Here is a 25,024-nt window from a genome sequence, read left to right as displayed (position 1 = left end):
TAACTGGAGATGCTGGTGTACAGAGGAAACAGTGATTTCAAGTAAGAGCAGTCCTGATGTGCTGTGGATTTGGAATTCAGCTGCTTCTCACCTGGGCAACTAGTGTGCCTCAGGGAATGTATCCGCAAGGATTTAATTGCGGTTACTGATTTCCCCAGGCCATGTAGGGATAGCTCAATTATGTGGAAATGCTCATGTGTATGTGTATATTTTCAGGGGGAAAAGGGAAGAAACACACACCAAAATGTTACTATGCATTCACCCATCAGGTACTACCTATCTAGGTGTTAGACCCTGGGCTACAAAGTGAGAACTAGCTCACAGCCTAGCAGGAGACAAATGGGGGCAAAGACTAATACGTTTTGTTTATTTTCTTTGTATTCTTCTCTTTGTTTCCCACAATGTGAACAGATATCTTCTCTAGCTACCACCAAAAAAGGTTTTTTTTTTTTTGAAAAAGAAAAACACTTTCCCTTTTGAGGGCGGAGTCGGAAGGAGAGGATCAATCCGAAGCCCCTCTGCTCAGTCCTCAAGGTTCCCACGGAACCATAAGTGGGAGCGTCTTACTATCCTGCGATGCAACCCGAAACAGCGAATGTGAGGACTCTGCCATCGACTTAAGCCGTGTTTTTCCTACTGTTCTGCAGAAAGATTGCAAGATGGGTGACGGGCGAGGTTTATAATCACAGCCACCTTGGCAGGACCCCAGAACACGGTGATCAGGTTTCATAGACGTAGGTTCAATTAAAATAGACCGCTACTACCGGAAACGGAAAGCCTGGTGCCGGCTGGCGAGTGGACGCGGAACCGGAAGCGGAAGGTGAAAATTGCGTTTGGTGGCTCCCGGTATGGCTGAGGCGGTGGGTGTTGCGGCCGAATCCCTTGCGGGAGACAGGGCGCGGGCGGCGCGCACTGTGCTAGATCAGGTGGTGCTCCCGGGTGAGGAACTGCTGCTGCCCGAGCAGGAGGACGCTGAAGGCCCAGGAGGTGCTGGGGAGCGACCGCTGCGCCTGAATGCGGGGACGCGCTCCCGGGGGCGCGTTGTGTGCGGCCCGGGCTTGCGGCGCTGTGGCGACCGCCTGCTGGTCACCAAGTGCGGCCGCCTCCGTCACAAGGAGCCCGGCGGCAGCAGCGGCGGTGGCGTTTACTGGGTGGACTCACAGCAGAAACGGGTGAGTTGGGACTCCGGAAAGGCGGTATGGCCGTGAGAGTGAAATCTTCGCTCTGGGAAGAGGCAGGGATGGAGCCCTGGTCTTCCCCTGTTAATGCTAGTGTAGAGCCACCGTAGTCTTGTGCCCAACCTCTGCATCCCCTTTAGAGCACTGTGAACAAATGAAACGTGGCCTGAGAAGGGCGACCAAGAGAGAAAGGAGACTGGAAATCTTGACGTATAAGAGTTTAAGGACTGTAAGACATAGTCTTAAATTGCCTTCAAAATCTCAAAGGCCAGGGAGCACTAGGCATATCGTTTGGAGTCCCAAAGGGCAGAAATCCAAGCTCAATGAGTGGATGTTCCAGGGAGTTAAATTTCTCTTAGAACAAGTAAGGACTTTACTGTCTTAACAATGAAATAGCCTTCCTTGGTTGTAGGATCCCTTGTACCCCTGGACTTAATATGTCCCCAGAAGCTCTAGGGACTTCCTGATAAGGGTACAAGATGTATGGGATACTGACTCAGATGAACAGACCATTAGAAGCTGTTAAGAGAGTTTATGATGTGATTGTTTTACTGAGAGTAACATATGATCAAATTTGTTCATTTGTGTTAATTTGTACACTTGAATTTCAAAATAGTTTCTAAACTCTAATGACAGTAAAGTAGCCACTAAGGACTTAATGAAGATATCCTTCCAAGATATCTTGGAAATGATTGTCATTTAATGGCTGTTCCTTCATTCTGTTTTCTTTTGTAGTATGTCCCAGTGAAAGGAGACCATGTGATCGGCATAGTGACAGCTAAATCTGGAGATATATTCAAAGTTGATGTTGGAGGGAGTGAGCCAGCATCTTTGTCTTACTTGGCATTTGAAGGTGCAACTAAAAGAAACAGACCAAATGTGCAGGTAATGATGGGAACCTTTGGTTTCAAAAATAAGAAAAGCATAAAAATATCCAGAAGGCTACCTGAATAATCTCCTAAGCATGACCTATTTTCTTAGTTTGGTGGGTTAATCTCTCAGCATCTGTGTAATCACTTCAGGCTCCAGGAGTTCCTCCCAGTGCTCCAGCTCTGGGGCCAGAGTCACATACTTACTTTATATTTGCTATATTGGGGGCTGTTTCATCTCTACTGAGTTGAAAGGTTATATCTGTTCTCTCTATTGTTATCTGTTATGTCCGTATCCACTGGACAAGGAAGTAAGCCATAGGTTTGGGGAGGAAGGAAGGGTAAGTAGTGCAAATTGCCATATCAGCCAGCCATGCAGCCTGATTGTTAAGTCCTGGGACTGGCATCTCACAACTTCAGTCACATCTCTGTTTCCCAACAATCTCTTCTTGGAGCTGACAAAGGAGCAGTCTTGTTACCTCAAGTTTTCGATTTGGGCTTTTCAGATAGCTTAGCCGCACTTTGTCCATTCAGAAATTTGGTGGTTTCTTTCCCCCTTCTCACTAACATTTCATTTGTCTTTAGTTGCTTAATCTTTACTGATACTGTTTGTTTCTATCTCGGATGTTCTGCTCATTCATCCATCTATATCTTCATTTTGCAAGTTCAGACCTTAGCTACCTCCTTTTTTTTTTTTTTTAATTTTATTTATTTCGGAGAGAGAGAGTGCGTGAGCACGAGCAAGGGGAGAGGCAGACTTCCTGCTGAGCGGGGAGCCTGAAGCGGGGCTCTATCCTAGGACTCTGAGATCATGACCTGAGCCAAAGGCAGCTGCTTAACCGACTGAGCCACCCAGGCACCCCCAGATCTTAGCTACTTTTGACCAGACTTGGTCAGTGACTTCCTCATTAACATCCCTGCCTGTACACTTTTGTCCTTCCATCCGGGATTTTGAGAGCTGACAGCCTCACATGCTCCCCTTTCTAAAAAAAAAAAAATCTTTAGCGCCTACAGATTTCATTGGCATTATACTCCAGAAGTCTTCCCTCATCTATAATTATATTTTCTATGTAGCCATGCTTGAACCCCCCCCCCAACTATTCAATAGTGCTATTGAATTCATAAGTCCCTGCCCTTGCATCTTTGCTCATGCTGTCCCCTCTATCTGGATTGCTCTGTCCCCTTAGCCTATGATACACATGCTCATTTTTTGAGACCCAGGCTAAACACCACCACCTCTGTAAAACCATCCGTCTACAGTCACCTTTCTTTAACTTTAGCACCTATAAAGTCTTAAATGAACTTTGTTATTTATATGTACATCCCCACTGCCTTCCAAGACCAAGTGCTCTTGAAATGCAAAGAGTGTTTTTGTTTCTCTTTAGTTGCTAGTCATCAAGGAATAGTAGATACACAACAGAACAAGTTCTCTTTCCTCATTCCCTTTGTTTCATCATTTTGAAGTTCAACTCTGAGCTTTGTTTTTTTTTAAAGATTTCTTTATTTGCGGGGTTTTTGGTGGGGGGGGGGGGGGGGGGGGGAGAATCTCAAGGAGACCCCACACTGAGGGTGGAGTCTCACAACCCTGAGATCATAACTTGAACCAAAATCAAGAGTTGGACATTTAACTGACTAAGCCACTGGTGCCCCATCTGAGGTTTTTAAGTAAGTCTTGCATGAAGTATCAGTAAATTACCATTGTTCATTTTGCTTTGAATAATTTGCATGCCAAGAGTTTCCAATCTTCTGTAATTCCCTAGGGTAGTACAGTCTACTAGAACTTTCTGTGATGATGCTGGTGTTTTACATCCGCACTGACTAGTATGGTAGCCACTAGCCACATGTAGCTGTTGACCACTTGAAATATGGCTATTGCAATTGAGGAACTGAATTTTAAATATCTAACTTTAATTAATTTAACTCTAAGTTTAAATAACTACATGTGGGTAATGGCTAGTGTGTCAGGTGGTGTAACCCTAGAGGATGTTGTCTTTGAGATAGCTCCCAGTCTGAGGAGGGTACACATCTTAATGTTGCCTTTTTTTTTTTTTTTTTAAAAGATTTTATTTGTCAGAGAGCGAGCACAAGCAGGAAGAGTGGCAGGCAGAGGGAGAACCAGGCTCCCTGCTGAGCAAGAAGCCCGATGTGGGACTCGATCCCAGAACCCTGTGATCATGACCTGAACCAAAGGCAGATGCTTAACCGACTGAGCCAGCCAGGTGTCCCTTAATGTTGCCTTTTTAAAGACTCAACTCCAGAGTGACTGTGGGTATTCTGGAGGATAATTGGTCGGTTAGCCACAGAAATATAGATGGCTGGCATTGCTGCCAATGAGAAAGAACCAGAGGCACCTATAGAATGATTTGCTGAGGGGCACCTGGGTGGCTCAGTCAGTTAAGCGTCTGCCTTTGGCTTAGGTCATGATCCCAGGGTCCTGGGATTAAGCCCCACGTCGGGCTCCCTGCTCAGTGGGGAGTCTGCTTCTCCCTCTCCCTCTCCCCTCTGCTCATGCTCATGCACTCACTCTCTCAAATAAATAAATAAAATCTTTAAAAAAAATGATTTGTTGAAATGAACTGTTTTTGAATTATCATTTTAGGTTGGAGATCTCATCTATGGCCAATTTGTGGTTGCTAATAAAGATATGGAACCAGAAATGGTCTGTATTGACAGCTGTGGACGAGCCAGTGGAATGGGGGTGATCGGACAGGACGGTCTGCTTTTTAAAGTGACTTTGGGCTTAATTAGAAAGTAAGTCCTGATGCCTTCTGGCTCACCTATCTTCTTTTATAGTTATACCTTCTTGGAAAGCTGACTCATCTTTGGGATTTGGATTTTTTGTAACAATGTCTGAATGTCCTCAGAGTTAAAAATCAGTGTCCATTTTTACCACAGTTATAAACTCATGTATTTAGTCCCATTCTTTCTTCATGTGAATATGGTAAATTCATTTTCTATCTGGTGGTGTAGTTTTTGTGTTGATATGAATGGAGTCTAGGCTTCTCTCCCAGAAAGTCTGTTCCTTATAGCTGATATACTCAATCCAAATATGAAAACTGGCATTTCCTCCTTCTAAGTCATTTGAATATAGATAAAATTTACAATTGTACAAAATGACCAGATTTTTCTAGTAATGGGAGCCAAATGCAGGTAGGCTGATGTGCTCTAAAAACTTATGAATACAGTCACATAAGTCTCCTGCTGTTCTGTCCTGGTAGAATTAATGGTTTCCAGAGTTAGATTCTGTTAGGTTTTCAGACCTTTACCTACCGAAAGCTGTGGCCTGTTAAAGAGCTTTACTCCTAGAGCCCCTGAGTCTCAGAGCTCGGTGTTGCATGTCTCTCTTTGTTACTTATTCTGCAGATTTGGACTATTAGTTGAAGACAGAGAAGCACGTTATTAACCAACCAGCACCCTTGTGGTTTGAAAGTCACAAGTACTAAATTTAATACCAGGGAATAATTGATATGGTCAGGAAAATAAGCTTAAACTGTTCTTTTACCACCATAGATAATAAAAAAAAAAAAAAACTATGATTCTAAAGCCCAGGAAAAAAGCGCTCTGACAGTATAAGGGGAAGAACTTTATACATTTTTTGTAAAGTTGGTGACACAGGGAGTTTGATTTCTTTGTAGAGCATATAACCCACTGTTGTGACCTGTGGTATACGGCTAAGTGTGCTTGGATGAAAGGGGGCAGCAAATGTCATGTGTCTTGTTCCTGGATGATGTTGGTAGGTTTTTTAATAACTATGGAGAACTGTCCAGAAACTAGGAGTCTTCTTTTAAAGGAGAGTCAGGTCACACCCTACCACTTTATTAAATTTACTTTCCATCTCCTCACCAGGCTTCTGGCTCCAGACTGTGAAATCCTACAAGAAGTGGGAAAACTCTACCCACTGGAGATAGTATTTGGGATGAATGGAAGAATATGGGTTAAGGCAAAAACCATTCAGCAGACCTTAATTCTGGCAAACATTTTAGAAGCTTGTGAACACATGACAGCAGATCAAAGAAAACAGATCTTCTCCAGATTGGCAGAAAGTTAGATGGAATTTTTTACAGGTCATTTGACCCAAGAGACAGTGGGTTTCCTGGGGAAAAATTTTTCAGGGGAACCTCTCCCCATTAAAATACGTTCAGAAGACAAAATGTGAATGTACATAAACTGTCTTATTAAAGTCCTAAATAAAATATTTTTATAAAAATGTTACTCATTGCCACCCATGTTCTGGGTGAGAAAAATCATTATGAAATAATGATGTATTTTTTTCTTTACAATAAAGTTTACTAAATGTATTATAGTTTATTTGGTGTTAACTCCTTTAGTTTTTCTAAAGTGCAGCATTTATAATAAACCGGAAGTAAGCATTAAAGTAAGTTATTTTCTGATAATAGTAAAACTTGTTCACAGAAAATGCAGAATACATAAAGAAGCAAGTACACTGTAGACATAGTGTAAGTATTTTTCAAATTGGAATTACAGGATTCCACCTTATATACTACTTTGTGATGTACTCTGTTCACTTCAAACAACATTTAATGTATTTCTTACATGATTGCTATTAAAAAATGCAATAGTTAATATTTCATTTTCATGTTATAGGATATTTTGGGTACATCCAGCTTTTTGTTTTATAAATAACACTGATGAGGATCTCTAAACCCAAGTCCAAGACTACATGCCTAGGTTTTGGGAAAATGGTAGAGGTGATAGAGTTGGAGAGGAAATTCTTGCATGCTGTTTGGGGTTTTAAACAACACCTTTAGAGGTGATGATCTAGGTGAGTGTTCTGGAGGGCAGAGACCTCCCTGAGAGTATGAGTCACCCCTGAAGCCTAGCCATAGGAGGTCCCTTCTTGGATGACAGAGATTATAGAACTCATTCAATATGGTGATAAAGACCAAAGAGCATTATATATTCCCAAAGATATTTCCTGAAGACTGGGCTGCTTTTAATAAAAAGTCACTTATAATTTGTAAGGTGATCATAGCTCCTGAAGGATTAAATTCTGAAGGGGAGGGGGACAGAGCAGAGAAGTAACATTTTGGTTCTTTTGAGATCTAGATTACATTTTCTGAATTTGCTAACAGCTTAGCTTTCAAGTTCACTAACCCAAACTGGTCAGAGTAACTGAAACAACTGTATGTAACTAAGATATGAGAAAAGGGATCACTGAGAATTGTGTAATGAGAGGTTATCCAACATGCTTGTGTCAGAGGCAATGTATTTTTTGCTTATTTTTAAGTTAGACTTAATACTGTGTTTTTGTTTTTCAATTTGACCTGTTAGTTACAAGTATATATGAAAAATCTAGTTTGTACAAGGCTCAGAAGGATGTAAAGATACTCCCACCAAGTGTCTTGTTAGGAGGCTACACTAAGGAAGAGAGAAACCCTCCACTCCCATACTCAGCAGGGGAGACGGGGTAGGAGCCACAATTGGCAACAAAGTGCTATGGGGGCTTAAAGCAGGGCTAGGTTAGGACAGGCTGGTCCTGCAAAACATGTAAAGTGTATTCCTGAGTTGGGGAAAATCAACATGATCAGAAGAGGCTGGAGAAAGTGCTACAACTTTATGATGCCAGCTGAGTGAAAATTAAATTTTTGATACAACAACAATTAATTATTTTAGCTATCTCTAAAGAGTAGGTATTTCACAAATAGGTATATAAAAGATGAATTAATACATCCAAAGCCATGTAGTTGAGGGCTAATTCCTTGTTATGTAAACTTTTTACTTAGTCAACATATATCTGGGCTCTTCCTGTGAGCTAGGCACTATTGGAGATAGAAAAGAGCATAAAATGTGGTCCCTGTTATTAGTAACTTATATTCTAGTGAAGATCCAAGATGTCAAGTAAAGGCAAGTGTGTGCTTTCGCCAGCCTCTTCTCTGCTTTTCAGTCAAGGCACCTCCAGCACCTTTGCCTTCTGCAGCTCCTTAGGCTGTCCATCATCCACTGAGTTCTGAAGAATGTAGCCTTTTCTGGAAGAAACCCCTTTCTTCAATGATTCAGGCCAGTTTTGAGTCTCAAAGTATGTGGCCAGGATATCAAATACTGTTAGAAGGGTAAAAAGAAAACATAGTGACCATAGTGAGGAAAAAGAACTAGTAAAGGACTAATGAGGAAAAAGGTGCTCTGGAATATTTCATTCAACAAAGCTACTCTGCACTACACATGGACCGACTTGCCCACAGGGACCTCAGCCTACATGGAGAGATACGAGCCTGTGAACGGACAGTGAGGCAACACTGAGAGGAAAACAGTACAATGGGAACACAAAGGAGAGCCCTGACATGGCTGAGAGGGGGAAGGGAGCAGCCAAGATACCCCTGGACTGAATTCCGAAGGACAAATAAGAATTCACCGTTCAGGGGCGCCTGGGTGGCACAGCGGTTAAGCGTCTGCCTTCGGCTCAGGGCGTGATCCTGGCGTTGTGGGATCGAGCCCCACGTCAGGCTCCTCTGCTATGAGCCTGCTTCTTCCTCTCCCACTCCCCCTGCTTGTGTTCCCTCTCTCGCTGGCTGTCTCTATCTCTGTCAAATAAATAAATAAAATCTTCAAAAAAAAAAAAAAAAGAATTCACCGTTCAATGATGGGTTGAATACAGGGCACTTTAGGCCAAGGGAAAAATTTCCACGATCTTTAACATAGCTGGAATCTGAGAAGAAAATGAAAAATGCCTCTGAGAGGCCAGAGTATCTGTCACAAAGGGCACGCAATAAAATCTGAGCACATCAGTCCCGGGGGGGTGGGGCAGGGGCTGCTTCAAGGGCCATTTATACTTAAACACAATGCAAAGAAGTAGCACCAGAACTAACACATGTTAAGTGTGGGCCATGTCAGCAGTACCTTGATTGATGGCCAATATCTCTGAATGATAGTTTTTCCCATTCTGGCATCTGACCATGTATTCCTGGATTGGCAAGCGGGCTGTCTTGACAGAATGTTCTCGGGCTTTCTGAAAGGTCACCTTCTGTGAATCACAGTTAAAGATTTTTCTTTTAAAAATGACAAAGATATTCTCATTGTAATATACATAATAAATTGTGAGAGACCCTATTTACCACCACTCCAATTTCCATCTGTAATCATAATTAAATGGTAAGTGTATTAAAAATCAGTGGCCTATGGTAGAATGGAAGAAATGTCAGATAATGAAGAGTATTTACTTGTTCCACGTTTGCTTGTGCAGCAAACATCTCACTTGGGAGTCATGTATCCACTAGTCTCCATTTACTACTTACAACCAAGAAGGAAATAAGTCAAGAGAGGCATTATCGGCAGGTACAATCTGCATCCAGAAGTTCAAGCAGTCTAATCAATCAGAGGAGAACACTCCTGACCCTAACTCAGTAAGTCACAATTCTGTATATCTGGAGTTTTCAGCTTGTAGCCATTGGGCAGCAGCTAATTAGAGACGAGAAAGGATTCAAGTCAGATACACAAGCAGCAAGCAGCAAGACAGCATTAAGTTGTGAGAGCACACAGCCCAATTAAAAGGAAGGGCTCTGAAAACTGCAGAAAGGAGTCATAAGAAATCAACAAACCCCCAAAATCTGAGGCCATTTAGGATCGAAGTACAGTAACTAATATCCCTTTAAAGATGTCCCTGAGTCACGAACTGATGTTTAAATTATATTTGCTACCTTGTAAGAAGCTTTGGAAAGATCACCTACCTACTTACAATTTCAGGATTAAAGAGAAAGGTTTAGATTATTGGGATAATTAACATCCTTGGGTTTGGAAGGGGCCTCAACAGTTAACTATCCCACTTCAAATATCCATCCAATCTTTGTCTATCCTCCATGGCCTCCTTCCCAAGTGGGCTCTGTCCCTAAGTGGACAATCCTTGTGATGGAGTTCCATGCATTCTGGGGAAACCTATTCCAATTTTGACAGTATGGGTTAAGTGGAAATTCTTGATAGCCAAATTTTCTGTTTTCCCTGAGCGTTCCACTCATTTGTCCTAGTTCCATCTCCCCCAGGGCCACACCAAGCAAGTAAAAGGGCTCTTCCACACGAAGGCTGTTCAGGTACGTGACAGCAGTGATCATGCCCCTGTGCACCCTTCCGGTAGTCTCAGTTCTGTCGCCTCTCCCTTGACTACAACTTAGTCTAGAGTCTCTTCGTCATTCAGGCCAAACGTTTCTGAATTTGTTCGAGCTTGCTGTGTCCTTTGCTACAGTGCTATCACCAACTGGCACTAGTGTGATCTAACCAATTGTAGCCGCCTGAAGCGGGTATCGCACCTCTGTTCTAACACTGGCCTACCTGCTGCTCAGACTCACGTGAGACACAATTCCAAGAGAGAACTTCCAAAATGTGTTAGTGATGCAATTCAGAGAAGATAAAGGTACGGCTGCTCAAAAGACTTCTTTGAAGGATAACACTCCTTTGCATACAAGGTCTACGATTTTATTTATTTTTTGGTCTACGATTTTTTTAAAGTCTATTCTTTTACAAACATTTTGAACTGGAGTACAAGAATCCAAAGTTAGTAGGAGACTTGGATGCTGCCCTGAAGGAACTCACAGTCCAGTTTCTGTTCTCTGAACATTTAAACATAAAACAATTCCCCTTGAAGATACGTGCTCAGCATATTTTCTGTGACGAAGTCAAACTCTCCAGTAACAACCAAAAACTTATATACCTCTGGGAAATCGTTATGCCAATTATTTCTCAATTGAAATACTGCTGGAGAGAGACAATGTGTTAAAACTGCACAACTATTGATCATACACTGCTCACTGACCCTCTAGACTTTGCCTCAAAAAAGGGGCTGTCACTCTGCTGTGGGAGATTGCATTTGGCAGTTACGTCTTTTTAATGTCTTTTAATCTGTAACAGCCCCCCTAACTATTTTAGTTTTCATTACATTGGCTTTTTTTGAAAGTGCAGTCCAATTGTCTTGCAGAATGTCTCACATTCAGTTTCCTCATGATAAAACGTAGTTTAAACATTTTCCAGTAAGAATACTTCCCAAGTGAGATTCCATCATATCAGGAAGCACATAATGTCACTACTGGTGATTCTAAGTTTGAACATTTGGTAAGATGGTGACCTCCAGATCGCTTCACTGTAATGGTACATTTTTGCCTTTGTAATCTGTGGGATGATACTTTGAGACCATGTGAAAAGCCAGTTCCCCACAACCTTCCATTCAACCAGTTCCCTGAATCAATGGTTACCCTGGGAGTGACAAAATAACGATTTTTCAAATTCTATTATGTATTTCTCATTTAGTAGCTGGCATTCTTAAGAGAATTCTACCTCCACCCCCCACCTATTTTTTAGATTATCACTATTGAGTCGTGGGACACTGACCCTTTTAGAATACGTGCAATACAGTTAAGTATCGTCTGTATTAAATATGTGTGTATATCTCATACAGATATGAAAAAAATATATAAAATATACTTATGTATATGAAAAAATATATATACATAATATATCCACAAACAAATACTTGTATGATCACAGACTATATCAAGAAGGATACACAAGAAAACAGTGGTTGGGGTGCCTGGGTGGCTCAGTCTGTTAAGCGTCTACCTTTGGCTCAGGTCATGATCTTAGGGTCCTGGGACTGAGTCCCTCAACAGGCTCCCTGCAGGGATCCTCCTTCTCCCTCTCCCCCACCCCTGCTTATGTGCGCTCTCTCTCTCTCTCTCAAATAAATATCTTAAAATATATATATATAGATAGATAGAAAAAGAAAAAAAAAGTAAACAGTGGTTACCTCAAGGTGTGGGGCACTGCAGGACAAGGATGGGAGGGAGACTTATTCCTCACTGTAGATATTTTTATACAGTTTGACTATTATTATTTATTGTGTAGGCAATATGTTAATTAGTAATATAAACAATATCTCAATATGTGTATAACAGGAACATATTTCAAGAACTCCAATTACTCCAATAAAATTTCAATTCAACAAAAGAAATCTGGAGAGTCCTATTGATGTTGAGATTATGGGATAAGTCCTACGTCAGCAGAAAAGATGGCCTAAGAAGGAGCAAACTCCTCTCTCAAAAAGAACAAAGAGCTGGTAAGAATTGTGAGTCAATGCTTCGTTGGTCAAGATCATAGTCACCCTTGCAGAACTGCAGAGAGGAGAGAAGAAAGGAGTTCAACAATGGCTATTTACGGAATTACCAAACACTCCCCATTCCAGTTCCTGACTGGACTGTCAGATCAGGGGATCGCTAACACAGATGAGGACAGGGAGCTTGGCCAACCTAGGCAGGACAGGCTCCTTCTTCCTATTCTCTGAGTTTTCAGGCCTTTTGCGTAAGATTATGATATGGCAGCTGCCTCTGAAAGTAAGCCCCGCTTTTCAAAATATAGTTGTTAGGTCTAAAATGTACATTTACCTTCTGAATGCTTTCGTCCACAAGTCCACCAAGGATGTAAACTTTGTTTAGATCAATATCTTCAAGAGCTAATGAAAAAATGAAGGCCATTGAGATCAAATTGGTTTTATAATTTCTAAATCCAAAGAAAGTAAAAGTAAAGAATTATTAATGACAAAAGTAGAAATTTAATGAAATAGAAAACTGTAAGGTAACAGATTTGCTCATTCTCTGAAAAGACAAAGCTCTGGCATATCTAATCAAGAAAAAAAGGTAGTTGATTCAAATCACCATTAGGATTCAGAAAGGAGACAAAATTAAAATGACAGAGGAATGTGAAATAATTAGAAAAGAATACTAAGATCAACTTGATACCAATAAATTTGAAAATTCTGTGAAATAGTTGGTTTTCTGGAAAAAATATGTATCTAACATTGATCCAAGAGGCCAAGGAAGGGAGCTGCCTGGGGAAACTGGGAAAGATTGTCAGGTAGCTCACAAGGTCCAGCTGAGGCTGGAGACGCTAAATTTGTACAGCTGTGAACACAGCAGCACATATGGAAAGCATAGTGATGTATCCATCCATAAGAGGTGTGCAATTAATGTTCATTCCTTTTTTTTTTTTCCCAATACACCTTGGATGGCTTTAACAAGTTCTAATACAGGGAGTAATCAAACACAGGGCGAAGAACAAAGTGCTACATGAATCCATGCAGTAAAGTACATACCGTGTTCTGAGTCAGGAGTCAGGTACACAAGGGTTTCCAGAGGAAATAAACTAAAGCAGTCTTCCTCTGTTATGTCTAGCTGAAAAATGTAAATAATGCAATGTAGTGTGAACTAGGTTAAGACGCAGCCTGCACTGCAGCAACTAGTTACCAGGCATCCATTCTCTACTAGGCATGGCCCTACGTGCATCAAGGGGGTACATGTCTGACAATCTGTTCTCAGAAAGTGCTCAGCTGGGAAGGGCAAGTAGAAAGGACAGACATTCAACCCTACAAAATGAGACCGAGAGTAACAAGAGACCCTAACAGATGTACAGGAAGGCTGCCCCAGGACAACAGATGAGGGAGTGACAATACCAGGGACGATCTTCTACTGAAGGGAATGCTGGAACTCGGTTTCTGAAAAGAGGTGAAATTGACTGACACATAACAAAAGGAGGAAGCACTGAAAATGGGGAGAATCACCAAAGAAAGGCATGATGACGGGAAAGCAAGGGAACTCCATAGCCCTAAGAGTGAGTCTGTTGGGCTCACGTACAAAAATCATAAAACACACATAGAGAAGAAAAGCTGAAAATGGTGTATTATAGGACGGACTATTAAGATGGTAACAGCAACCACAACTAACTGTGCAGGACCACACAGCGTACCTCTCACGCTCACTGCCTCTGTGGACCTCCCTAGCAAAGTTCACACCACCCAGGCCCAGCTACATCACACAAACACACAGGACATTTTTAGTGGCACTTCTTAGGAAGTGATCTGGACTGTTGCCTGTATAACAATCACCTCATTCATGAGCCCCTAGGGAAAGAGGCAAAGAGTGAGTATTCCCTAAAACTCATCTTGAATCCACATTACTTCCATAAGGATTTTCTCTTCCCCCAAAACTCATGTTCCCTAATTCTGCACTACTGTGAACAAGAAAGGAGTCATGGCATTTCCCCAAAACACTCCTAGAGTATACCGTCTAGCATACAATACACAAGATACAAAATACAGTTCTAGAGACTAGTGATATTAGTTTACCAATGTGGCGGAAGGATGAAAGTTTAGAAATAAGAACTGATGAGAGGTTCTAAAGTTTTTTAGATTGCAATGGTGAAAATAATTCACACGTTTTTATATCAAAATATGAAAAAGTTAAAAAAATTTACCACTGCCACACAACCTATTTTTCAAAGGACGCTTCAAGTAATATGCACAATGAGGCTTACCAAATAACTAGAAAATCCATCATTCATCCTCAAGCACTCCTCATACAAGGGACTGTCTGTTGTGAATCCAGTGAGGGAGATCCAAAACGGCCTGTCGGCTTTTTTATTTGAACCATACAACCTTCGGATCTGTCCAGCCAGTCTACTTAATTCCTTCAAAGAAATTAGGACAGCTTAGATTGGAAACATGCACACACTTTCTAAATTCATTATCAACAAATGGTACTCAGTAAGTGCACTGAGTGCTACTCTGGGAAATCTCACGAATACAGACATTTTTTTATACTCATCAGATAAACTTAGCACCTTCTCCCTAACTCTAGGAGATGTACTAGGGTCAGAAGTTTTAACTTTCCTTCCTGATTCAGGAACAAACCCTAAAGAAAGGTAGTTTCACAATCTGGCCTGATTTGGTTCAGGAGAGAAAAAACACTTTGGATTTGATTTAATCTGATATCTCAATTAATATAAACAGTAGAAAATTCTTGGTTAACCTTTTCAGAGGGCTATACTTAGAGGTTCCATGTAAGAACCCCAGATCTTCAGTCTTCCTAATTTCTCTGAAAAACATGCGAACAGCAGCACATATAACAGAGATGTTGGCAAACAGAAAAATCCATTTTGTGGTGTAAGGCCTAAAATGAAGGCCCACTACCGTGTGTTGCCTAGACATCTGGTGAAACCAGGTGGGCCCTGAAAAACCCAACTGCAAGTTCTTCTCCCAATTTTGCTCCCTTGGATAAGGTTCCCTAAACAATCCTCTCTATCAAAGGGACCAAACATAGTTCCTGCTTTCCCCAAGTAGTGGGTTTCGATTCCCTGCTAGCCCACAGAGTTATTCCCAGCAAATCAATCACATCTTCCTGCAGGAACCAAGGGGTACTCCACCCTCGTGACACTACAAAGCCTGCCTCCCACAGTCCCTGGTTGTTCATTCTATTCCTCAGTGTAACCCATATGGCCGTGCCTAGCATGCAATGTCAAGTGTGTATTCTTCAGCCATCCCTAGAACCCCAGGGTGGGATCCCTCCTTCACAAGAGGGTGAAAGGAAAACAATTAAAACACATATGTTGCCGGAAGACGTCCCACCAGGTCACCTCCTCACAACATGCAACCAGGCAAGTATTCTCCCCGGTAGAAAACCAGATTTCATCTCTGGAGAACTGAACATGAAAGGCCCCATCTAGACTGCGGACACCATAAACACAGAGGTAACGGTGTGGGGCTCAAAACAGAAGATAAGACAAAACTTTGCAAACTAAACCAGAGGATATCTATTCTCTTCCTGATTCTTAACAACAACGATCTTGGAACTGAGTAGCCACGCAAACGAAACTAAACAATTTTGCTGGTTTACTACAGAATGACAGAGGCTGGAACTGGTCATGCTCTTTGTCAAAGCTGCTCCCTTCTGGACCTCCCTCATGTGAGCAGGAATTCAGAGCTTAATGGATGTCGTACCTTCTTAGACATGTGGTGGGTCATACTCAGATCAATACAGAGTCTTGGTCCTGAGTGTTTGGCTTCCAAAAGTCTCTCCTTGGTTAAGGATCTCAGAAAACGTTTGCTGTGCTGGGGGCAGATGCCTAGAGTAGAAATATCAGAAAGGAATAAAAGTGGGAAAACAGAGGAATACATTCAGTAAGAAACCTCACCAGCCAAGTGAGTACTTTTTGCGTATAAAGAGAAGCTTGAAACTCCTGCCAGGTATTCACTCATTTGAGTACAGCGCAGTGGTGTGGAGCGTGGGCTCTGGAACACATTCCTGGGTCTAAATCAGAGTTCAGTCCATTCATTTATTACTGTATGATCCTGGGCACGTTATTCAATTTCTGAGCCTCAGTCTCTTTACCTATAAAATGGGGATAATAAAAGCACCTACTCTTTAGGGAAATACACATAAAATTCTTAGCAATGAACTTAGCACAAAACACTGAATAAATGTTAGCTGCTAATTTTATCATTCCTTTTACTTCTGAGCTTATAAACACATATGTGCACTAGATATGTGAAAGGCAGCCTTAAATTTTGCTTTCTTTGATACTCTGATTTCCAACAAAATAGAACAAACATCCAAAATGTTTGTTTTTACTTAAGAACAATATTCCTATTCTCCTAGGAACATGCGGGTACCAGTCTACTAAGACATAACTATGATTACACCAGCAATCTGATGTATTGTTACCTGAATTTTCTACACGATTGGCCTTTCTTCTTTCTTTTTCTTGCTTTCTTTTGCTCTTCTTTGCCGCAACTATCTTTTCCCAGTGTCTCTGTTTTCTTTGGACATTTTTCTTATGTTATCCAGAAAATAAAATTGAGAACTTTGTAAGCACCAAAATGGAAAACGAATATTCGAAAGTTACTTATTTTTTTAAATCAGATTTAAAGTTAGGAGAGAAAAAGGATATTACTGTCAAAAAAAATAAATAGACTGGATTATGTTCAGAGAAAGTGGAGCCCCAAGAAAGAGATACGATGTGCCCAAAGTAGATTTCCTGACCCTTCTGAGGTGTATCAAAAATTCCTCTTGAACTTGATTTACTCTTCTTATAACTCAAGTGGAACTGAAACCTTACACCAGTTAGCAGGACATTTATCCAATTTTGGAACACACCAAACTCATTCCTAGTCTTTTTGTTATGAGGCCCTACCCTTATACAAGGGGTCTCTGGGACACAGCATCACCCCAGAGACCACGGCCGGGCAACCTGCTGCACTTACTGAGCTCCACACTGCACCACCTGTGGGCAGCGTCTCTCCCTCCCGATGCTCGCATTCCACATCGATCTGTAGAAGCTGGAAGCTTTCGGAGATGCTCTCTTCGCCTGTATCCTCTAGGATGACTTCTTGCTCCTGCAGCACGCGTGAGTCTGTTTTCTTAGCACTCCCTTCCACTTTCCAGTCCATGTGCTTAGTCTTCTGTCCTTTTCACCCAGGTTAGAGAAAGGCACAATGATATGAGACGTTACATTATTTCCCTTACAGAGGTATTTCCCTACATCCAAATGTCAAATAGTGGTACTGTGTTGTTAAAGGAGTAAAAGTGTGGAAAATATTAACACCGATTTACTGAACAGAAAAAAGCATCTGCGGGGCACCTGGGTGGCACAGCGGTTAAGCGTCTGCCTTCGGCTCAGGGCGTGATCCCTGCATTATGGGATCGAGCCCCACATCAGGCTCCTCTGCTATGAGCCTGCTTCTTCTTCTCCCACTCCCCCTGCTTGTGTTCCCTCTCTCACTGGCTGTCTCTACTTCTGTCTAATAAATAAATAAAATCTTTAAAAAAAAAAGAAAAAAAGAAAAAAGCATCTATGTCTTCCAGAGAAATGGGTCAGCACAGAAATGTTTCAGTACTAAGGAAGCTAAATCCACTTCTTGGAAGACAAACACAACTCCTGACAGCTCCAAGCAATCACCAGTTAGTCACTGCTGCAGTGATACAGGTAATCAAGCCATTTGTTGTGCTCCTCAAAATGCATGCAGTAGTTGGGCAGAAATGACAAAAGCCACCTCCAACATTACGTTTCAGTTTATATCCAAAACTATTTCTCTAGCAAACATTTACTGAGCACCTACTGTATGCACAATCCAATACTAGAAATACCCTAGGAGAGTAAGAGCTAGCCCAAAACTATGGTGAAGAGTTACCCAAAATCAACCAAGAATACTTCTAGGTTGCTGGTGATGTTTCACAATTTGCTTTTCCAAACTATGTATTCCCTCTCCCAACTCAGTTAAGTATCACTGCAGCTGAAAGCCACAGTCACCACTGAGAATATTAATATCCATCAGAGGTGCTGAAGTAGGAAAATATGGAGAACCACCGCTATGGCACACTTAACCAATGCCAATATTTCAAAGTGCTGTTCAAAATCCCCGGGAAGGTTGTGAGTAAAAAATGCTCTAGTCTATAGCTAAGTGTCACAGCAAAGGACGCTATGTCCACTGCTTCCAGCTGCTCCTCTGAGTCCAGTGTGCTACCACCATCTTTGGAAAAGTTTATCTCAGCAAAAGCAAATCTGTGTAATATGATCCATGCATACAAAAAAACAAAAACAACAAAACTGTTTATAATGAAAAGTAATGATCCTCACTCCAACCCTTCCCATCTCTAGTGGCAACCCATTAACCAGGTGTTTTTAGTTCCTTTGGTAATGCACGCCTTAACCTGAAATCATATGCTTTCCATTACTTCTTGAATCAACTTTGAATTTTATCAACTCCCTATGAAACACGAGAATTCAAATCACCTCTTATTTTTTATTTTTCTATTAATTACACTGACCTTCAAAATGTTCTTGAGGTATAATTTACATATAGTAAAATGCAAAGATTTTAAGGGTATAGCTCAGTAATGTGTGTGAGGGGAAAACAGACCAGTTGAATTAATTTTTGACAAAAGCATAGGGCCTGTTACTCACACCCTCATCAAGATATGGAACATTTCCATCACTCTAGAAGTTCCTTGCCTTCTGCACTTTCCAAGTCAATCTCCGTCCCATTCCCACAACCAGCCAAAAGCAACCATTGTTTTTTCTATAGCCATAGATTAACTGTGCCTATTATAAAACATCATATAAATGGATTCAACCAGTGATGTTGACATTTCCTCCTCAACGTTTTGAGATTCACATATGTTGCTTCGTGTATTAGTAAGCTTATTCCTTTTAATTGCTGAGAATTCCATTGTAGGACTGTTTCACCATGTTTATTCTCCTGTTGATGAATATTGGAGATTTTTCCAATTTGGGACTATTATGAATAAAGCTGCTATGAACATTCTCTTACAAGTGTTTTTGTGGACCTATGTTCTCATATCTGTTGGCTAAGTACCTAACAGTAGAGTTGATGGGGCATTGGATGGTTGCCTACTTAACTCATAAAAGACTGCCATCAGTTTCCCAAAGTAACTGTACCATTTCACAGTGCTGTCAGCAATGAAGGAGACTTCCAGATGCCCCGCATCATCACCAACATTTGCTGTTGTGGAGTTCTTTTTTTTTTTAAAGATTTTATTTATTTATTTGACAGAGACATAGACAGCCAGCGAGAGAGGGAACATAAGCAGGGGGAGTGGGAGAGGAAGAAGCAGGCTCATAGCAGAGGAGCCTGATGTGGGGCTCGATCCCATAACGCCGGGATCACGCCCTGAGCCGAAGGCAGACGCTTAACCGCTGTGCCACCCAGGCGCCCCTGTTGTGGAGTTCTTAATCTTAGTCATTCTTGTGTAGTGGAACCTAGTTATGTTTTAATTTGCATTTTTTGATTGTTAATGGTTTTGAGCACTTTTTCAGGCACTTTATTGGTCATTTGTAATATATCTTTCTAAGATTTCTGACCAAGTCTTTCGCTCATCTTTAAATTATCTTTTTATTTATTACTAAGCTGTGGAAGTTTAGCATATTTCTAGATACAACTCCTTTTTCAGACATGTGTACTGAGAATATTTTCTCCCAGTCTGTGGCCTGCCTATTCATTTTCTTAACATTGCTTTTTGTTGAGCAGAAATTTTAAATTTTAATTGTCTAATTTATCATTCTTTTCTTTTATAGTTAATGCTTTCTGTGTCCTCTAAGAAATCTTTGCCTACCCTAACACCACAGAGATATTCTATGTTCCTCTCTAGAAGCTTTATAATTTTGGCTTTTACATTTAGGCCTATAATCCACCTCACACTCATTTCTCTCGAGGGTAACAGTCTTGTCCTGCCTATTGTCCAACACCTGAAAACAGTCTCTTCATACAATCTGTCCAATTTTACAGCTTTTTTTTTTAATCCTAGGAACGTAAGTCCAATACCCACACCTCTGTCATGACAATTATCAGAGGACATCTTTACTATGTTTAAGAATATCTTTAAACTTCTACTTCTTATTCAACAATCTCAAGGTTAGGCTCTCAACATAAACACCCTTTTCTTTCCCCCCATCTCTCTTCCTCCTTCAATGTTCCAATTTTGGTAAGCTGAAGCTTTGATTGTAGATGTTCAAGACAGATTCTACCTTGTGTTACCGAAATTAATCCTTTTGGGCTTTGTCTACCCCCTTGGTCATTTCTAAAATTTGTAAACCAATAAACTGCATTTATATTAACTGTATGAATATTACCCACTTCAGAGCCAAGTAGTGTCCGAAGATTATTTTTTGTTCTCTAATGTGTTTTTTTTAAATTTATTTTATTTGAGAGAGCGAGAGAGAGAGCGCGCACACACGCGTGCTTGCAGGGGGAGGGGCAGAGAGAGGGAGAGAATATCCACTGAGCATGGAACTCAGTCTCAGGACCCTGAGATCATGACCTGAGCCTAAACCAAGAGTTGGATGCTTAACCGACAGCCACCCAGGCACCCCTGTTCTCTAATGTTTTGACCGATGTTCCTGTTCCTAGCAAACAGTTTTAGTGTTGAGCTCGTACTGTTTTCTTGTACTCCATCAAATGCTCAAAATCAGGCCAGATTTTAGTTTTGTTTCTCATTTAGACATGACAGGTTGTTGTAGTGGAAACAGCAGTCTTAGGATTTAGCCATGCTTTTCAGCTTCCTACCTGTGAATAGTGGGATAAGAGCCTGAACTGTTAACTCTTGGTCACAGATTCTATGAGATGGGATAATACTACATCCCAGGACTGTTGAAAGAAGTAGACATATTTCATTTAACTACTCATGAAATATAGGTTGTTTAAACCCCTCCTTTTTAAAATTTTTCTAAACAGGTAAGCTTCTGAGCTTTTAGGTATTTATCACACATCATGTGAACAACATATCACCACTAGATATATTCCTGAAAATGGCCAAGTAAATTACATTCTAGATTTTCAAAGTTAAAGATTAGAAATTTGGTTCATTTTCTTATATAAGCTAAAGTTTACTTTCGCTCAGAAATCCTTTCTTTAATACTCAGTACAAATCTTAATATATTTATTTATACAATTCACTGTGTCAACTATGAATTTATGGCATACACAAACTTCAGTAGTATATATTATTTCTAAAGAAATGAGGAAAATATCAAGTTATTATTCTTAGACATTTCAGAAGTGCTGCATTGTTCACATATGAACAGCAATGTTGATTATAAATACCTTTTTTAAGAAAATACAGCCAGACCTGTTATGCCCATTCCTTTAGATGACTGCACAAATCTTACTGTGCCTTTTTTCTACATTTAGGCATTGAAAAAAAGAAAAAGTGAAAACTTTAAGATAAACTGGTCCAATACCTAACCACCTCATTTTATTAGGATAAAGAAAACAGATCAATTTGTTAAATGAATGCCAGTTTGTTAACAGCCACGTGCTTTCCCTCCCCTGAACTCCACAGCGTTTTGTATTGTTTGTCCATTCATTCAGTCAATAAATACTCATTGAGCTCCTCCTCTTTGTCAGACCCTTTTGGGGGAATGACTGGGAGGCAATGAATGTAGATGTCTCATTGGAGAAGTCTGGCTCAGAAGGAGAAAAGAGAGCTAGGGTCGGAGTAGCTGGAAGGGCTGCAGAGTTTTCCACCTTTGTTTAGAACACCCGAAGGTCTATGCTCCTGTTTTCTCTCCTACCAAACTGAATTCCTTTGAGGAGGGACTGTGTACTTACATTTACATAAACACTGTAACAGCTCACAATGTACAACCTTGCAAATAGCAGTGTTTGAATAAATATTTGTTGAACTAAACTGAACTTCATCACTACTTCCCCCGTTCCCTTCTTCCTATTCCCCTCCTTGTATCTCAGATCTCTCCAAGTTCCTATAATCTCTGAGGATGTTTTTCAGGAACCTGGGATATAGCAATATTGAAAACCAAATGAAGGCAATTCCAACCACTACCATAAGAGTCTACAATATAGCAGATTGGGCAGGGACCACAACTTTTTCATCTTTGTATCATTAGTGGCCAGCACAAGGGTCGGCAAAAAATGGAAGCTCAGTAAATGTTGAATTAGAAGCTTGCCACCCATTGATCCTCAGAAAGCAACTGTGAAATTAGGCATCACAGAAAAACAAATATTTTTAATCCGTGTGAGATGTTATCTATGCCCAGATTTAGCATTTCATTTCTTCATTAAAAAGTGTTTTCTGGGGGTGCCTGGATGGCTCTGTCAGTTGAGGGACTGACTCTTGATTTCAGCTCAGGTCATGATCTTAAGGTCCTGGGACTGAGCCCCATGTCAGGCTCGGAGTAGGCTTGGGATTCTCTCACTCTGCCTCTTCCCCCTGCGTGTGTGTGTGTGTGTGTGTGTGTGTGTGTGTGTACTCTCTCTCTCTCTAACAGATAAATAAATCTTAAAAAAAGAAAAAAATGTTTTCTAAGCCTCCATTACAGGCCCAGTATTGAATACTGGGGTTATTCAATTAATTACTAATCATATAACAAACAGTTACTTAAGCACCCAACATAATAGTACATGCTGAGAATTTGAGACTGATGTCCATTCTGCCTTCACAGGGCCCCAATTATCTGACTCAGCCTTGCATGATAGCTGGTCTGCCTGTTTCCCCACTACAGTATAAGCCCTTCCAGGGAAGAGAGGAAAAAGAATTCAGATGCACACCCCCAGTACCCAGTACTGAGCCTTGCAGAATAAAAGCATCTTAAATGTTTGATAATTATGTTACCCTTCTGCTCAGAACAATGCCGTATTCTCCATTTCACTTATAGCACATAACTGAAATCCTTACAATGGCCTATACTGATCATTAAGGTCTACCTCCCCCATCAAGTGTCCTCTGCACTTTCTGGTCTACTTGCTGCCCCTAACATACCAAGGATATTCCCACCACGGGGCCTTGGCCCTTGCTGTCATTATTACCTCCAATGTTCTTTCCCTAGATAATTACATGACTACCTGTCTCATTCTATTCTGATTTTCACTATCCAACATGGCACATGTTTTACTTACTTTTATCTGAACTTGTCCATTCCTACATTCCACCTGCTTAAATGCAGGTGTTCTGTCTGCTCTGTCCACTACCCTATATGTCTAGAAAAGGGCTTGGTACATAACAGACGCTCAATAAATACTTGCGGATTTAATAAATTCTCCACCCACCCATCCCCACCTCTGAGTTGACAGAGGCCTCAGATGTTTTCTAACCCAAGTCCCACCTGATGAGCATATCCCTGCGCGCTAAGTGAGGGGCCAGTCTCTGCTTGCACGCTTCTCTCATTTTCTAAAATTTTGTCCACCGAGGCTGGCTCCAGTCCTCTGGCACCTTCAGCACTAGCACACCCAGACCCTAGGCCCGAGAGTACCCCACCTGTGGGACCCGCCTGGCCCACAGGCTGCTACCGTGAGGGGAGGCAGCAAGGGAAAGCACCAAGAAGGTGGAGGACACGAGGCCACACGACAACTGCGGGCCGCTTCCCGGCGTCTGTCCCGCCCCCGAACGAGCCAGCAGTCCCAAGCCAGACCCCTCCAGCCCCACGCCGGTCCCACAACTAGCCCCGGGCGTACCTGAGCCCCTCAACTCACGCAGCCTCGGCGGCGCACATCAGGCCCCGCCTCCGGCACCACTTCCTGTTCCTGCCCCTCCCCGAATGGCATTCTGGGAGTTGTAGTTCTCGTCCTGGCGGCTCGGCAAGCAGGGGCCCCTGGGAGGCTTTGCCTTCCACCCACGTTGGCACGAAGGAGTCGCGTACCGCCCAGGTATTGCTTCGCCTGTCTAAGCCTGTTTCCCCGGCTGTGAGTTGGGAATTACAATCCCAGCCGCTTGCCGACCTCTCAGGGCTGTGACAGGTAACCGGGCACTTTGATGGCTGTCGAGGGACATTGCGAAACTGGGCTGAAACCGGTCTTGAACCACCCTTCATCTCACAGCCTGGGTGCCTTGCCCTCCCCTGGGCTCCCCTACATGCAGCAGAGCCCACGAGCTGACACAGCCTTCCCTGAGCACACAGCTGCCCTCACCACCACCTGGCTGTCCAGGCAGACAACAGGGATATCCAGGCTTAGACCCTTCATGAAGGAGTCTAGCCTTTGACCATTCTCCCTTATCCAGTTCACCTTACAGATCCATGGAGAAAGCGAGGCTCAAAGACCTGAAGAGACTTGTCCCACTTTTGGCCTGATAAAAACTATCAGCCACTCTTCATTCTTCCCTTTATTCCTGCAATCCTAGGGGTCTCACCCTTTCTGAGAGACCCTAGCATAAATGAGCCGGAAATATCTCCTGCCCAAGAAACCACAACCCTGTTGGATCCCTCCTTGTCCCCACACTGTATCCCTCTCTGGACTCTTCTTTCCACAGCTCCTGTAACACCCCCACCCTGTCCCTAATCCTTCAGTCCATCCTTTACCTGCTACTGGAGCGATTTTTAAATGCTTAAAGTAAACAGTCTTTATCTCCCAGAAGGCTTTCCCTAAAACCCAGCTCTAACCTCTCTTCTCAGCTCAGAAGCTGGTCGTGGCTTCCCACTCAGCAGGGCTTGCAAAGTGGTTCAAACGGTCTTCAGTGGTTCCCACCACACCTACCAGTCCCTGCACTTTGCACTCAGCCAAACTGGGTAACTTTTCTCTCTCCCAGCCACTGCTCTTGTGTCACTTCACCTTTGAATGAGCCCATGTCCATCCCCACAGAGAAGTCCTTGGAACTGGTCTCACTGCTTCTCCCACCCCTCCCACCCTTCACCCTCACCCCCAACTCCCACCATGCAGCTGACATCCGTTTGCCAGACGATTAT

The 25,024-nt window shown here is 42.0% G+C and overlaps 2 protein-coding genes across 7 annotated transcripts; one reads left to right on the top strand and one right to left on the bottom strand.

The window, feature by feature from the left end:
* The first annotated feature begins 498 nt into the window (after positions 1 to 498).
* EXOSC3 (exosome component 3) lies at positions 499 to 6,273 on the top strand. Its single transcript, XM_002914938.4, has 4 exons — positions 499 to 1,172; positions 1,914 to 2,063; positions 4,647 to 4,798; positions 5,894 to 6,273. Exons 1-4 carry the CDS (start codon positions 849 to 851, stop codon positions 6,093 to 6,095), a joined length of 828 nt encoding a protein of 275 aa, XP_002914984.1. The 5' UTR covers positions 499 to 848; the 3' UTR covers positions 6,096 to 6,273.
* Positions 6,274 to 7,607: 1,334 nt separating this feature from the next.
* Positions 7,608 to 23,871, bottom strand: TRMT10B (tRNA methyltransferase 10B). Of its 6 annotated transcripts, none has more exons than XM_019794902.2 (10): positions 23,799 to 23,871; positions 17,076 to 17,273; positions 16,537 to 16,645; positions 15,813 to 15,937; positions 14,351 to 14,503; positions 13,134 to 13,212; positions 12,427 to 12,494; positions 8,903 to 9,026; positions 8,637 to 8,735; positions 7,608 to 8,107 (listed from the first exon to the last, which is right to left on the bottom strand). In XM_019794902.2, exons 2-10 carry the CDS (start codon positions 17,259 to 17,261, stop codon positions 7,953 to 7,955), a joined length of 1,098 nt encoding a protein of 365 aa, XP_019650461.1. In that variant the 5' UTR covers positions 17,262 to 17,273; positions 23,799 to 23,871; the 3' UTR covers positions 7,608 to 7,952. The 6 variants fall into 6 exon arrangements, with proteins under 6 accessions (XP_019650461.1, XP_019650459.1, XP_019650462.1 ...); XM_019794900.2 differs by having other exon boundaries at positions 17,076 to 17,278; positions 23,799 to 23,867; XM_019794903.2 differs by having other exon boundaries at positions 8,637 to 8,711; positions 17,076 to 17,278; positions 23,799 to 23,867.
* Positions 23,872 to 25,024: the final 1,153 nt, after the last annotated feature.

This window comes from Ailuropoda melanoleuca, chromosome 7 (assembly GCF_002007445.2).
Source record: "Ailuropoda melanoleuca isolate Jingjing chromosome 7, ASM200744v2, whole genome shotgun sequence".
Taxonomy (NCBI): Eukaryota; Metazoa; Chordata; class Mammalia; order Carnivora; family Ursidae; genus Ailuropoda; species Ailuropoda melanoleuca.
This window is presented reverse-complemented; position numbering and strand designations above follow the sequence as displayed.